The sequence below is a fragment of the Pithys albifrons genome, chromosome 6, assembly GCF_047495875.1.
Source record: "Pithys albifrons albifrons isolate INPA30051 chromosome 6, PitAlb_v1, whole genome shotgun sequence".
In the NCBI taxonomy this organism is placed as follows: Eukaryota; Metazoa; Chordata; class Aves; order Passeriformes; family Thamnophilidae; genus Pithys; species Pithys albifrons.
In genome coordinates, this window is record NC_092463.1 from 52,064,355 (window position 1) to 52,081,581 (window position 17,227).

The 17,227-nt window shown below is 36.6% G+C and overlaps 1 protein-coding gene across 1 annotated transcript in view; it reads left to right on the forward strand.

Moving 5' to 3' along the window:
* The window catches only part of SOX6 (SRY-box transcription factor 6), a 262,705-nt gene that overhangs the window by 149,262 nt on the left and 96,216 nt on the right, over positions 1-17,227 (forward strand). The window contains exon 8 of the mRNA XM_071558897.1: positions 13,831-13,951. Within this exon, the coding sequence (XP_071414998.1) occupies positions 13,831-13,951 (121 nt within the window). The remainder of the gene's footprint in view (positions 1-13,830; positions 13,952-17,227) is intronic.

Consider the following 17,227-nt stretch of genomic DNA (forward strand, 5'->3'; position numbering starts at 1 on the left):
GGTAAATGTTCCTTTTAAAGAAAAGATGATATTTATCCAATTGCAGTAAAGGTACCTTCCTTTCCTGCTCTTGGGAATGCTATATACAGCAGATTTCCAGTAACCATGGCAGACAACTCAGATGGGAAAGATTTTTATTATGCATAGCACAGAGGTTATAGGAGTGACTGGTAACTGCAAAAGCCGGTCAGACAGTGAGTATGGAAAACGAATGAGTGATTTGAACATGGTCCAGACTTCCAGGAGAGAGAATCGAGATGTATACTGAAAAAATACAATATGAATGCTGAGCTGACTTGCTGGACGCTGCTGTTTGTAACAGAGATGCAAAAAGTATAGTAGCACATGCACCAGCCGACTGGGGGGCAGTCATAACAGGGATGCACGTCCTGTTGAAAATGCATGGGGTATTACTCTATTCAGTCACAAGATAAAACAGATAGATAATAATATCACAGAGACATCCCATCTCTTTTAAAAAACATGGATGGTCACTTGGGGCCCTAAGCATTAAATAATTTCGGGACATTATTGACCAACAGTAAGCAAAATCTTTTACTCTGTTTTCCTTAAAATACATTACCGCACCTCTCCCCTCCATGTCCCTTAAAATACAGTACCAGTTTGGTTAAAAATAAACATGCAGATTAATTTGTCTATGTGTCTCACATTAATGCTCTTCAGCCCATATGCCCTCACATCTTGGAAATCCTATATTGGTATTCTATTTTCTTATATTTTCTTTTGTTGCAATTTTGGAGTTAGACTAATTTAACAAAGAGAAAACAAACAAAGCAAAAAACCCCACCAAAACCTGAAACAAACAAAACAAAACTGAAAAAAAATCAAAAACCACCCAAAAACCTCAAAAATATTTGAAAAGGGTACCTAAACTGAAATAGAAAATTACATCCTGAAAAGTCTTATTTACCTGAAAAGACAGTGGAGAAAAGTACGTGCTAGCAAAATGGGAAGTTTACAGAGGAGCATTGTTTACTCTGAAGACCCTTGAGCGCACCAGGAGGGCTTTGGAAAATCACGATTTTAATTCGTTTTAGCTGCATGTTTGTATCCTAAAAACCAGATGTTTGTAGGTGTCCTCATTTCCTTGTTGCAGTGCTACTTTAATGACTAAGCTTTTTGTGTATTTGTGACAATGGCCTTCCTAAAGACTACAAAGCAAAATGTACTTCATTATGGTCTTCTCCCTTATGTTGGAAGTTTATTTGCAGCTTTTGGGCATTACTTTCTTGGTACCAGTACCCTAAAAAGGAGAATTTACTGCTGGATAGCTACCTTGCATACACAGTAAATAATGCCCAAAAGAGACAAAGTGAGAATAAATGTTAGGTGTTTTGCAAGGAGACTGAAGGTGAGGAGTGCAAAGATTAAGTGAAGGAGAAAAAAGAATTATTTGATAAATAGAAGAAACAGAAAGAAACCCAGCAGTAATAGATAGAAGTGATAGAGTGATTTCAAAAAGATTTTCTTTTTGTTACTAGAATTGTCTACCACTGTGAGTAGCCCAGCTGGCTTGCTGACTTCTTCCCTCAGCAGCGAACCTGTTAAATGTGTCATGCTCAAAGTACATCTTCAGACAGAGGTGATCTTACCAGAGAAACACAGGGTTTGTGTGCCATTCAAATGGTGACTGTCCAGAAGTACAGCAAGCAAGTTATATACCAAGATGGGTCCACAAACACAGAAATCCTGAGAGAGGAATTTGGAAAGCAAGCTACGCACACAAACACATATGTATATCTATGTTTGTATATATGTATATTTAAGATTATTTGTAAAAAATACATATAGATAAATATATTTTATACATATATCTACTGATCTGTATATTCTCTACGTACATGTGTGCTCTACGGTGCTGTCTGTTGTGGAGATGCAATCTGCAACAGTATGATGGGTTCTCCTGGTCCTGATTTTACATGTGTATATATGTAGAATATACTTTTATCTTTATAATATAAAAATTATGAACACTTGTGTTTTTATATACAGAGAAGAGACATTAATTTTCAGAAAATGTTTAATAGGAAAGTTTCTGCTTGTTAAGATGCGTGACTTTATTGTGGAACATACTACACATGAACTTCCATAGTGCATTCTTTTTAAGAGTAATTTCCTCCTAGTGAGTAAACAAATTTTCACAAAGTCGTCTTCAGTGTACTAAACATTGCTCATGTGGAAAGGTAGTCCTGGAGAACTAAGATGCTACAAATGCATATACTGAAATACTGTGCTGTTGTTTCCTATGAAGTTGAAGCTTAAAACACAGCTTCAAAGCTGAGCACAGTAGCTTGCAGGTAAACATAAATGTAAGAATTTGAACAGAGCTATCAAAAGAAACTTTGTGTTCTCTGATTTTGGATGTCTTTCTGGATGGGCATTTTTGTAGACTTCCTTCTCTTATTTTCTTATTATCTGACCCAATGACCAAAATTATGACAAGGGTCACTTTCTGAACATGTCACTGGACATGCCTTCACAGCTCACAGTTTTGCAAGATATTTTATGTTAGACTGATATATTGGACTCTGCATCACCAAGTCAACCCTCATCCTTACTCATTCTTTTTTTTTTTCTTTCTCTATCTCTCTTTCATTCATATTTCAATGAGTAAAAAGTGTCAGCACTAACTAGTTCCTACTTTGGAAAAATAGTAGCACTTCAGCTGCTCCTGCAAATTCTTTCACCCTCTGAGCAGTGATTAATATACAGGTTTAAGAAGAATTTTTAAACAAAACCTAGAAAAAAGGAAAAGAACAAATATGCAAGCTAATGGTGTACCCTGAGGTGAGCAAAATGCATTTTTTTAACAAGCCAAGCATAGCAAAAAAGCTATTCTACAGTGAAATTAATAATTACCAAAAAGATTTGCTAGCATTATTGTTGTATCCTTTATGAGAATATGAGTAACATGTTTAAAAAACATGGGAAGTGTGAATCAAAGCCCAAAGATTCAAACCGGTCTCTAATTTTTAATGCGAATTCTGTTCATATGCCCCTGGTGCATAGACTGAAATACACTCTGTGGATAGCAACTACCTTTAGAGTGGTGCCACTTAACTTGAAAATTGTATCCGTTCCTATGGTAGTACAGGTTTCTCATTTCCTTTACTATCCTGTTTTAACAGACCTTTATGGTAGGAGGGTATCCTAGTGCCACATGTAGTAGGTGCCTGGCTATAATACATGATTTCAGCTCCAAATATTTTCCAAAGGCAAGGTTTGTTTATTAACTGAACCCCATGCTGAGATTCAATCAATCTAATACAGGCTGAGTTTGAACATTCAAACGTATGCCCATACATCTTGGGCATATATCTTACATAATGATGTTGGCCCCAGACATCTTTCTGGGTTTGTTTATGTCTGTTATGGATTCCCCTCATTATCCATGCTGTTTGAGGGATTCCCTATGGATTCAGCCAGTTTATTGCATACTTTTTTAATTTTATGCCAAGCTGAATGTTCTGAGTGGCAGCTTATATGGTAGCTCTGTTACAGCTTCCTCTCAAATCTAGAGATGAATGCTGTGATTAAGGTTAAATAAAATAATACAGAAACCAACATGTTGCAAAAGGCTATGTAAGACAATGTCCCAGGAGAGGCAGAAGGTTCTTCAAGTAATGTGAATGACAAAACATTAAGGTGTTGACTACTCTTCCTATTTCTTTTCCTTTTAATTATGATTAACCATTACAGCAACAATTCTGTAGTTTACAAGATCTTCCTTACTGTGCATCTATGGAAATAACACTGGGAAAGCTCATTTATTAAATTTCACTAGAGTGAAGGGATGTTTTAAAATGGCAGTTGCTGAGCACATCTGTGTGTGCACACAACTCCCCGTAACGTTAATTGGAGGTGAATATGCAGATCTGCAGATAATGGAGTCTTAAATATAAAAAGAAGAGAATAGTGTGGGCCACATTTTGTTACCAGGACTTTGTCCTGCTCCACTGGGGCAGGAGTTTCTGAGTTTCTCCTCCTGAGAGACAAACATTACTTTTCTCATATTCAGTATATAGTACTCATTTAGTTCGTGTAGGAGAGTTTACTAGCAGTAATGTATGGCCAGAAGAAACTAGGGCTAAAGGACATGTTTTACTTGTAAAGCTTTTGCATTATGGAATAGGTTGTTTTCAATCTGAAAACTCAGATTTATAAACACTTAATTCATCAGTTCCCCATGCCTTTCATTTGAAATAAACAGCCAGCAATATTATTTTAAAATAAGGCAGAAGGTGTAACGAAAATGAAGTAATGTTTTGAGAAATAGGTGATTGATGATTAAAAAACAGAGAGAGAAGGGGTGGGGGGTGTCAGTCCCGCATTCATTAGTCAGGCAAAACTTCGTTTTGAGCGTGCATTAAGTCAGGAAGACCAGACAGTGTGTCTGGAAAATGATTCTTTGAGAAGTAGTCTCTCAAAAATATCCCCTTGTTTCTTAAAACTAAAGGCATCATTTGACCGACTTAGTTATTTTACACCTATTGATGCTAGAGAAAACAAAAGAAACTTTAAAACCTGGAAACATAAACATCATTGAACCAGCCCCTTAAAAAAAAAAAAAGAGAGAGAGGGGGGCGGGGGAGAGTGAAAGAGAAAAGAAAGAAATCACAGTGGATGTTTTCCAGGAGGGAACATGCTATGCTATGTAAAGGGGACTAGTGTAACAAGAAGTCATCTATTCTTGATTTCTTGAGACAGCTAGAGCTTTGTGCCTTGTGTAGTTTCTACGTTTTAAGAGCTTGTTCTGTGTAGCAGAAATAATACAATAAATGGGTTTAACCACATTTGTCTCAGCTAGACAGTCTGCTTTGTCAAAGATTGCTGGTACAACATAAACAAATTATGTGTTTGTAGTGCTTTTCAATGAAAGCCTATCTAACAGAGCGGAGATTGTGTTTCGGCAGCTGTAGATTTAATCTCCTACCTGTCAGTTAAAGCAGGCATTTCCTGAGCAGATAAGGCCTGGCTGCAGAGGGGGAAGCGGCCACAGCTGGACAAAGGGCCATTGTTATTGCCCCGTAATGCTGTGTAGTTCCGAGCCTGCATTTGATCGCACCAGCTCCATCCAGCGTGCTGTGCTTGCAGAGGAGCCAGCCCTTCGCGGCGGCTTCGGGCTTCAGGGAGAGCAGCGGGAATTGCGGCACAGCTTTGTGCTGGGCACTCCCGCAGATTGCCATGAACAGCCGAAGGAGATGCCCCAGCCTGAGGATAAGCTGAATGTAAGCATAGGATTGGCGGCACGAATTTGTTTGCAAGCCGAAAGCGACACTGAATTCTGACAAATCGGGGAAAGCTAAAAAATGGAAAGACTGACATTCCTTCTCGAGTATCAGAATCCACTGCAGAAAAGGCAGCACAGCAGTGTGGTGTTATATTTGAAGTGTAGCGGTTGCTGGAATTTTAACAACTAAAGCTGGATAAGAAATACCCTGTGCTAATTTAAAATACGGATTCCTTGATTTTCTGACTTATTTTACCTTTTTAGTTATTTTTTCTTTCAAAATGTTTTGGTAGATTAATAAAAAAATGCTGTAGAAAGTTGAGAAGCAAATAAAATGGATATGAGACAGAGAAGACGGTGTAGGAAGTACACAGTGTGTATGTCACTGGAAGTTTAGAAACTCTGTTGCTTGCTCCCAAATTTGCAATAATTACCATATAGTAGTGGTGGCAATCACCTCAGTCATACTGTGCAAACACACCAGTTTCTTGGATGCTTTTCTGAGTAAAGATGGTCAGATGATGTCAAAATCTGAGGAATCCTAGGAAGAGATGGAACAAATTAATTTTTGCATGCAATCAGTAGTCTGATTTCACTTTGATCTCTAGACACAGGAGTTTTCTGCATCAAACTAGTTTTCCACATAATTGCCTTTGATAGCCCTTTGTATTTCTATCTAGACACTCCATAAACACTGTGATTTCTGGAAGTTATCTAGGTTACTATTCTGCATTAAATATGTTTCAAAAATATACAAGAGCAAGAATATTCTCACTGGATGTGAATACCTCCTTTGACCTAGTCTCTTGAATATTATGCATTTATGCTTGAGGAAAAATAGCAGCACTTGTCTCTACTTCTCTGTGAATTTATTCTTCTTTATTATAAATATAAGAAATCAGCCATAGCACTGAGTGGGAAGTGAAAGGTGTCTCTTTTTCTCACCTGTGCCTCATCTCCACCCTTGTATCCTGCCATTATACAAGCGTTGGAAGGCTAAACTGTGTTGTGCTGGCATGTACCTGCTCAAAAGCTGCCTTCTTCTGATTTTTCATCAGAGCATGTCCCTCATTGGCCACAGCTCTGCACCTTGGGTAGCTCTTGGTACAACCATGCATTGAGGTGTAAAGGTTGCAAGCAGCAGAGTACGATGGAATTGGTTTCATTCAACAATGTGTTGTCACTTCTGTGACTGAAAAAGAAATCCAGGTCTCTTTGAGAGTCCTTTTGTGTGAACTGCAGATGTAATACTATCCTCTGAATGGGTCTTTGAGCTTAAGTAATAATGATAAAACATGTAAAAGTTGCAATTGCTTATGTAGTTACATTATAATATAGTTGCAAATCTTGGAATATTAGTGAAACAACAGAAAGCTTTGAAAACAACGTACTGCTCAGGAAAAAATTCTTCTCATAATGGAAAAAATGGCAGAACTCCTGTTTTCATCGATGCTCTCCCAAATTTCAGATATATTGTGTGTTTGTTAAAATATGTTCTGTTCTTTTGTTGCACTTTTTTATCTCTGTAGAGCAGAAGGACTTTTGTCAGAGACATTAAAAAATGTTTCTGTTTTCATTCCAACTTCTGCTGGAGGTACTCTTTAAACGGAAAAAGAATCCTTGCTTTAGTAACCATCAGTGTTTGTGGTCTGAGATGACTTTTTTTATACTGTACATTGCAAGCCCTTTTATTGAGGGTACTAGTTTCATGTTAATAACTAGTGATGACTAGTACTCAGAAAAAAGAACTCTGTCTTGTAAGGATGTGGAGGGAGAAACGACTTGAAAGAATCAATACCAAATGCAAATTTTAAAGCATCTCTGGCTCTAAATTTTTCCATCAACAGGAAATTTCAATGTACTCCAGAAATCTTGCACATTTTGGTATCACCATAAAAAACATAAGTTAACGAGGAATTGCTAACATAATTTATATTTAGATTTGAGCTGAAGTAATGGAGCTTCCATGTATAAAATATCAACAAGTATCATTAGGCTGCAATATTTTTCTTATTTTGGCATGAATAAGACAAGGTGCAAATGAGAAACATACATCTTCACTAGTCTTTGGAAGTATCTGAAATAATTGACTTGCTCAGTCTTCTGTGATGGCTTGGTGACCACTAACTGTGACAATTTGCATAATAGTCAACTCTTCACTTCTGTAGAGATAACTGTTTGTATCTGATTAAAATTAGGACTGTTTTAGTTCTCTTGACTTTTCCAGAAGTTGCAGTAATAGAGATTTGCTGTTATGCTTTAACCAAACAAATGCACACATGGGGATAACAATATGCTGAGTTTATGCAGATTTTACAACACAAATCTGAATAAAATACCCACTAATAGACCCTTAAGGAGTAATAAACACACATGAATTTTCCTTAGTTGCACTTTAAAGTGATTTTAACATACTACTAGACCTTAACAATAATATTTAATTGACAAGATTATGCATTTGTATGGATTGAAAAGGTGGTAGATCTCTAATTCCAAATGAACTATAAATTCACTTTTGCATAACATGTTTTATTTATTTCTCGATAGCAGAGATGTTCTTCATCCCTCCTAGTGAGAGTTTCTTAAAATACAGACAATTTAAATAGATTTAATTACCATTTATCATACTCCTAACTTCATGAGATCATCTTTAGTTGAATTCTGTATTTCCAGATAGTTAAGGAGCTAGATAAAAACAGGGTAACATAATGAGAAGCTAATAGAAATGAAATGAGATCTAGTGTTTAAAACTATTCTGTTTTCAATGTGCTTGGCAGTATTTTCTGTTGCTCCCTCTTTAATTTCCCAAGTAGATGAAATTTAAGTTTATTTTGTTTGAAGTTTCAAAGTGATGAGGAAGAAAAAATAAGGATGCTCTGTTTCGCTCTATGACCATGGTTGCAATTTTCACATTAATGTTGTGGCCACTGCAGTAGACTTAAATCTCTAAATCATGTTGATGCATTGGACAAATGGAAAAAGTGATAGAAAACAGCAGTTACAATCCCTTTACAAATTTAATAGTGGCTACATATTTTTCCATAGTATTTCCAGTATGAAATGCTCTCACTTTGCAAGTCTATGGTATCTTTTTTACAGTTTATTTGCCAACACTTCCCCTGGGATCTCATTGGCAGACATTTTCTTTGTGGCTCATGTACTTTCAGTGAGAGGAAATATTTTTCAATTAGACTGTAGATAATTAGATGGCAGATAAATTAGAACATAATATACCTCCCTATATAGATAGATTTCCAGTGATTCTACATTGCTAACAGGAACAGAAAGTACAGGTGCTTCCCTGGGATTGTTTGCTAGAGGGGATTTCTCACTTAAGCTTTTGGGTCCACTGTCACGTGCTATCTTTACATTAGATACTGTTGTGCATTGATGGCCATTAATTCAAAGCCTGGGGAGTTTGTTACATTTCTGAACCTAAAACAAAAGGCCCAGCCACACTGTCACACAAAGTAGCCAGATCCTTTATGACTGAACTGTCCAGCTAACCCTGGACTGCTTTGCTCCGTCAGACCAGTACAAAAAAACCAAACTCACATTGAACTGTAACCAAAGACACTTTTTAAACTGGGGTTTGTTGCAGTAAAATTCTTCTGCAGATTTTCTAAATAGATAATTTTTGATCCCATAAAAGGGCTCAGTCATGGCATGGGTTCATTACAACATTGGCAGAGCTGGGAAGGAGATTTAGGCTCAAACCTTCAGAAATCTTAGCATGTAGTTGCTTTTTAACATTTACACGCTCCCACTGACTTTCACATATGTAAGTTTTCATGAAAGAAATCCTTACCTCTTTATATAACATGGTGTTTTCATTCTTGCAGTGTCACCAAAATTTACTTAATCAAAATAAAATTCAAAGTACCAAAGCTTCTTATAATTCTCTTAAAAGGAACAACAAAACCCAACACTAGTTATTGAAACAAATAAAAATCTAATGGGGATATGAAAGTAGTAGTGCCATGTACAGTATAAAGACTATTTAAAATGCAGATGAGGCAAATACATACAATATACAGGGTATCTAAAAACTTGCACTAATAGTTCTGAGGCCACAGACACTAATTTCAGTGCTCTTAAGATCTTTAAAATAAATTAACTTAAAGTATCACCTGTTGAGCTATCAGTTATAGCTGCTAGGTTCTACATATTTTGGGCACTTTGAAAATGCACGTTCTTACTTGATTTACTGCCATTACCTGTGAATGTCTTCTATTACACTATAGCTTCTAAGTGAGAGATTAGAAAATGTCAGATGCATTTTGCTGTGGAAACTCAAGGCTCAGTGATGGCTTAGGTTAAAGTTGTTGTCTGGGCGTACTAATTACTCAAGAAGTTAAAAAGTCTGAGGCAGAAATTCAAATTTAAACTATGAAAAATTTAAATCACTCTGTGAGTGGCTTAGGTTCTCACAGAGACTGCAACATCACAATCACAAAAAGTTCTGTTCATCCTGTACTAAAGAAAGAAAAAGTAAATTCAGTAAATTCAAAACTTGGTTTTAAATAGCAATGTTGTATTAATCTTATTAGCTTATCACATTTTTTTAAAATTAATGCTGGATGTAATAAAGAAAAATCTTTAAAGAAGGAATAAAATAGTATAAAGTTTTCTTACTCTCTCTGAAAAAAGATGGCACTGAATGCTGTCCTTTACATGAGTAAACTGCAGAGAGAGGCATCTTGCAAAGTTTGATCTTTTAAAGGAAGAGTAATTCTTCTGCCATTGTAAGGTGTGATTTCCTCTGTGATCCTCACAGCTAAGCAGAAATGTATGAGCTGCATTTCTGCTTGCAGTGCTACCACTCTTTTCTCTGAATGCCTTCACTTCTCTAGTTGCATTTTTAGTTATTGTAGACGCAGCTTTGGTTTTTAAAAACAAAACTCTTCCTCAGTCTCACTAAATGTGCTGTGCTCCTTATTAAAAAAGGCAGATCATTTTAATTCAAAGCATTATTTTTATGTAATGTATCATTTTGGCTCACATTGTCCATGCACAACACTAACCATGAATGACTTTTTAACAAGGACGATTGTTCAGCCAACTTCTGAGATTAGCATTCACACGACTGTGGGACAAAGCCCTTCAGATTTGCCCAATTTATCAAGCAGGCCACTAGCTTTTATTATTTCAGGGAGAATCAAATTGGAAGTTGCTTCTTGAACTAATCAGGGTTGATTTGCTCTAAAGTTGCTTCCTGACTTAGATCTCAGGCAAGGAAGTGCTGTAATCAGTTCCCAAGGGCCGTCAAAGTTGTGATGGGATATTAAAGGAATGGTACACTACCTTTTAAGAGTTCCCTAATCTTGCCAGATTTTTTTGTTTAACTCACTTAAACCTGAGCTTGTTGTATAGAAAAAAGATTAATTTTATGAGGTAGCTTTATATAAAAGAATTTACCTGAAGTAGCAGAACTGAATTTCATCCAGGGTTTGCACAGTTAAGTTAAAAATATAGATGGGCAGAATTGTTCAAAACCAAACATTTACTACACATCGCAAAAAAACCCCAAAACCCCCCAAAAAACAAACCCAAAGGAAAAACAACCAAAAAGCTTCATGAAAGAGAAAATGAGTCCCCCTGAGTGATTCTGTTTGCATATTAGCCGATAGTATGGGCTGTGCCAAGTTACTCTCTGACTGACTGCTGCAGATGCTCTTTCTCAAGTATTCTGAGTGAGATCTTTAGTGCAAGTCTTTGGGGACAAACAATAGCACCTGTTCCTCACAAGACAGCAGCCCAGTTAGTCCATTCATGTATCTTTAATGAAGCTCTGGGGCAGATGGCAAAAAAATGGCATCATCGACAGCACAGAGGAGACAAAAGGGGAAAGTGCCGATCCAACAATACATTATTTTTACGAATGGGAAGAGACAGAGTCAGAGTGTTTCTTAGGCATCTGCTGCTGTCTTGGTTTTCAGAAAGACCTGAGGAACATCTCAGCAATTAAAATTTCTGGGCATGTAGCCGATTTTATGAAGTACACCAATCAACCCCTCCACCCAATTTCTCCCCCCTTAGTAAAAAACAAAATTATCATAATATAATAATAAAACTCTCAGGAAAAGAAGTTTTCAAAAATTAAGGAGTTGACTGGATTTTTAAAATTCATTTTATATATTTAATAATTCGATGATTTGTAATACTTTTACATTCTCTTAATTTTTAATGCTTATTTGTGCTTTTCAGTTGACCTATTCTGAAAATGGACACCTATGTATGTAATTCTGCGTGAAACCAATATTTACATAGGAATAGTGTTAAGTATGTGCCAGAGGGAAGACCTATGGGATAGGGAATGGTTGTCATTCAGTATAGGCTTTTTTCAGTCTGTATAATTCTCTTAAATGTAAACTCAAACTTACAGCCTAAATGTAACCTTTAGTCAAAATTATGTTGATTTATAGAGACTAAAGACCTGATCCTAAATTCAGAGTAGGAAGAATAGCAGGTAGGTGGAACATGAAATAGTAATTCTCCACACTTAGAGATTTGCTTTTATTTGAGAGGTTAAACAAAATCTGATTGCATACAGCTAAGTAGCTCCAAATCTACAGGATTGCATTGGGGAATAACTTCTATAGGATTTGCTTGTGGTATCCTTTGAATTATTTTTATGACACAGTGGAGTGAAGTGTTGTTATAGGTATGTATCCGCCATAACTTGAACCATAGCATTCACTCTGATCTCCTCTGTGTCTTATGAGATTGTGTTGGTGTCTTGTACTTTGCAACCCCATAGAAATAGGTTATATATGAGGTATATTTCTTAAAATTTTAGCTCCATTTGATCAGATGATTGTAAATTGTATTATATTGGATTTCTTCCAATAGAGTTGCTTCTATCATACAAAGCCTGTGGTTTTCATTTGCTCTATGTAGAGCCAGGGTATAGGAACACCACACAGCAATCCCAGCACCATTTTATCAGAGGTAAATGCCTGTTTGGGCACATGGGGATCAACTCCAATCTGACCAAGTTTAGCTGAAAACCTAAAACACACAGCCAGGCTTACCTCAGCTAAAATAAGAGAAATAGCTGCGCAAAGCTAGTTTCTTTCACGCCCCAGTGCCATAGTGGTAATTGCACAAAGACCTTTTTATTATAAGTTGATTTTCCTGAGGAATGGATTCAAAAAAATACTGTAAAGTGTTTATTTTTTGCTTGACCTTTATTAACCTACATCTTAGGGCTTTCCCAAGGGAAAAGTTGTTGGTAAATTAACCCTCATAGACACACACACAGTAGCATTTCTGCACTACATCAATGACTGTGAAAGTAATGGAGATATGACAAGAAAATTTGGCATTATTTAAACAATGTCATAGGTCAACATATGGGATTTGACCAAAAAAGTTTTTTAGGAATTAAATGAAAAAAAATTGCTTGAAGTGTACTTTAACTTTTTAATAGTATTTAATGCTACCGATTTATGGTGGGATGAGGGCATTTTTTTTTCCTGCCTAAACCCCAAATATCTTCCTACATTTGCTAGCTTTGATATATAAACCATTATATGTTTGCTTAACTACTAATCATAAAAATCATAGTCAAACCCTTGGATACTTCTGGGGTTAAGGAATGATGAACAGAAACTCATTGTGGTCCTAGCCCCTGTCTTTGAAACACAGGAGGAACTAGGAAATTAAGGAACTAGGAAATGAACATGTGGATTTAACAGACATGATTCATCTCTCATTTTCTATACATTGAACACAAATGCTGATATAAGGTGAAGAATTTCCTCTTGCTTGGTCATGTTTTTTGATGCATTTATTAAGGTCAAATCAAATTTGATACAGTAATTTTTTGCTGAAATGATCTCTGAATACAGCTCCATAACCTTTCCATAACCACAACAGCTTAACAACATACATGATAGTGCATAAAGCTATAAAAATGCTCAGACAATCATTTTGTATGTTATAGTGAGGTGTGTGTGGCAGAGCATGTTCATTTATTTGGGAGCCAATATGTTAGAGCCTTAAACCTTTAGAGTTGAGGTGTTGACTAGAAAATTACTTAGTACTGTGGTGAGATTTTGAAATAAATTACCTGAGTTGTTGGTATATATGTGAACAATACAATGTTGTAAGATCTCAGAATTAAAATTACCCTAAGATTACTAAAATTTGAACTTCAAAGTAGATGCTGCAGTGTTAGGTTGCTTCTAAATGCTTGTCACTCTGCTGTCTGTGAGAAAAGATGAGAAAACTTGCAAACAATTAATATATACCGCTCTACTTTAAAAAAAACCAATGGTGTGTTTTGTAGCTTTTTACCTTGTGCCAGGACAGGGAATATTAAATTTAAAAAAATAATAGAGAACCACAAAAGAAGTAGGAAAACGTGCAGTTCACTGAGACTGTTACACCTTTGACACTGAGGGAAAACAATGTTAGTGAGGGCTTTGATGTGATAATGTGAAGTTGGCAGGGATTGCATTAAGGCGAAGGTTCTGTGGGACTCTGTGAACACAAGAACACTATCAGTACTGGAGAAATACCTGTCAAGACAAATTTGTGCTATTTCTGATCAGAGGCTCTCTTCTGTTTAGCAGGTTCAGGGTCACATGCCTCCGCTCATGATCCCAATTTTTCCACACGACCAGCGGACATTGGCAGCGGCTGCTGCAGCCCAGCAGGGATTTCTCTTCCCCCCAGGAATAACTTACAAACCAGGTAAGCTGATACGGATGTAAAGCTATTGCACGTTTTAAGACATTAACTGTAGCTTCTTATGTGATCTGTCTCTTCCAGTTGATACACAGCAGGGATATCTGGTTGGAAAGTTTGTAGAACTTTACAATTCCACTTGAAAAAAACTTCTGTACTGGAGGAGGTAGATGGACTATTGGCTATTGAACATCATGATTTTTTTATCTTTATTTCCCCCAAAGTAATTTGCTTTAAATATACTGGCACACTTGTCTAGGAGTTCGAATCTGGTCTGCCCTGTGTCATTATACAAAATCTATGTATCAATTAATCCTGTTGTCTTCAATATATTTGTCTTCTGTGCCAAAATTCTTACCCTTTTGTTTGATTTCAATCTAGTTAATAAATGGTTTCAGTAGTTCAGTTCCAGTCATCATTCAGGCTCATAACAGGTCACATAACCTTGGAGTGAAATATGTTTTGAGATGATTTAGCGAATGTTATGATTTCTTTCTTTTTTCCTCCAAGTTTACAGGACTCCTGGGGAATTCAATTAGGGATATAATGGTTTGAAGCTACTTTCAGAGTCTCCTTGTAAACAGGGCTTTAAATGTTTAAAGACACTTTGCCAAAGGAATTCAATGTAGGAAGATAGTTAAGTAAATAAAAGTCAACCTTATTTTCATTTGTACATTCTTTGTAAGTGACCTCAGTCCAGAAGCTGCAACCTTATTTTGCTCATTAATAGTATTCCCTGTCAAGCTGCCTTTAGCATATTAACCTGATAACTAATAACTACAAAACATAAAGACCAGTTTCTTTTTTATTCATTAAATATGAAATGTACAAAGTAAAGCGTTGATTCTGTTCCCACTGATATTAGTGGTGCTTTTGCTATTGACTGCAGCAGGAACGGGGTCAAATCCAAAGTAAAGCCTCATAATAGATGATGTAAACAGCTTGCTAATTAAAAGCCAGGTTGAACCTAAAATCTTTTCTAGCAAGTTTACATAATATTAGATGAAGTGAAGCCAAGCAGGATTTCAGCAAGTATTTCCGTTTGTTCCACTTCCTTCTGTCTCTTTAGTCTAGATACATTCCTCTCTAAACACAACAGAATCTTTATCCAGTTATTATCTTATTTTAACATTTAGCAATCGCAAAGTTCTTTTCCAGTTTGACAAACTGCTGCACTGTATGCAGAAACCAGTTACTAGAGTTCTGAAAGGCAGAGAGCTCTAGATCGCACAGGATGATGGCTATTCACACATGTCATTCCCTCACAGCAGTTGGGGACCAAAGCAAAGAATGTTTTGCCAGTTGTGGAAATTGCTTATAACGCCCTGGCTACATGCTTTCCTTGCTTTTCCTATTTTAATCTGAGATGCTTACTATATAGTGACTATTAATGACTTGGTTGTTAGTTGTGCCAAAAAGGTGTTATTTTTAATAATTTTGTGTTAATTTTGGCTTCGTAGGCTTCTTAGTACAAAAATGACTTGGGAAGGAGAGTATCTGCATGCTTTCCTGCACATGACCAAATTTCTGCACATATTCTAAAGTGTATCTATCCTAACATTTTATCAAGCTTATACGGTTCTAACTTGGTCCTATAGACCTTCTAATAGGAGGTGATGCAGCTTTAGGGCAATTTTTTACTTACCAGAATGCAGAAGGAGAGATGCATAACAAGTGTTAGAAGAATGAAGTACAGGAAGAAAACAAGGCCTAGATATCTTGGAACACAGCTAAGATGTTTACTAGTATATTATTAGTTTATATCCAGATAATGCTAGTAAAGACCAGAAGTTACAATTATCTGATTACACCCAGTGGTTTTAAAGAAATTAGAACATATATATCTTTAATATAATTGTTAGATTCTACAGCATGTGTGACAAAGGTAGATGGGCAGGTCAGTAACTTCTGTCAGAGAGATATCAACATCAAAAAAATGCTGTAACTACACTTGGTATTGATTAATTCCTATTTTTGGCACTCTCTGCACAGTATTTAAGGAATTAATGAAACTGGAGATTAAGCTATACTCTTTCATAGAGAGGGTTCTTCAAAGTAATTTCTAAGGACTATTTATGAACTTGACTGCTACTACCTGTACTCTCCTCCTTTTGTGAGAAATGAAACTTTCACCTCTAGAGCTGTCAGTTTAAACTTGTTCATACCTCTGGGGGAAGATAGGAAATGGATTAACCCTTCAGACCCTTTCCTGTTTAGGTTCTACTTCATTTTATTGAGATTTGAACTAGGCAAGACTGAGTTTTGACCCTCCCAGTTTTCCTTGACATTCAGAAAATGCAGTGAGAGGTTTCAATAATAGGAGCAGTGGGAACTAAGTACTTTTGAAACTGACTGTGTCATTTAGGGAATGTCAAATATTGTGTGCACAGTCACTTCATTTGCTTTGCCTGCAAAATGGGCTAGATATAGCCAGTTCTGAAGTGGAAGTGGTGTCTCAGTGTTGGTGTGACAGGATAGCCAAGATGAGTCCTGCCTCAGTGTACAAGCAGGGATATTGTTATTGTGTACATGCCCATGCAGAAGTGTCTTCATGGGCTAAATAGGAACCAATTTCATGGGTGTTTAGTCCAATAACAAGACAGTAGTTACCAAGTACTGTTGCAAATCTGCACACACACTCTATGCCTAGAAGAAATAAAATGACATTATTTAACAAAATACACTGGTTTGTTCCCTCAATTGAAGGTCCTATAGAAGAGAGGAGATTTTTCTATGTTCTGAGGCCCTTCCAGTACATACCTTGGTTGCTCATGAACTTCTGCACTCAGAAGATCATTATGAACAGAAAACTTAAGGACTTGCTTATATACAGCTATGATAAAGCCTGACAGAAGAGAGTTTCCTACTACCTGGCAGAATCTATAACACTGAGTTGGCTGTAACCCTCCCTCCCCCTCCCCCCCCCCCATATTTTGGAGCTCTAGGAGGTGAAACAGGCCAAAGTTAGCAAGTGCTGATGACAAGTAATAATTACATTAGAAAAAAAATCCCCAAAGTCCCATGCTTCCTTATGTATCTCAAAGTCATGTAATATAATTTTCCGGCATGGTAAGTACTAATTGAGAAATCAGAGCTGCATAGACCACCTAATTAATTTTTTATACATATTTCAGTATTTATACTGTATACCAGATTAATTAAAACTTTAGGGCGCTGTGCATCTCAAATGACTGTTGTGACTATTGACCTGCAGGCATTTGACAAGCCTTGTAGAGTACCTGGTTGTGGTGCTTGCCACTTATTCCAGTGGGAAGCTGAGAG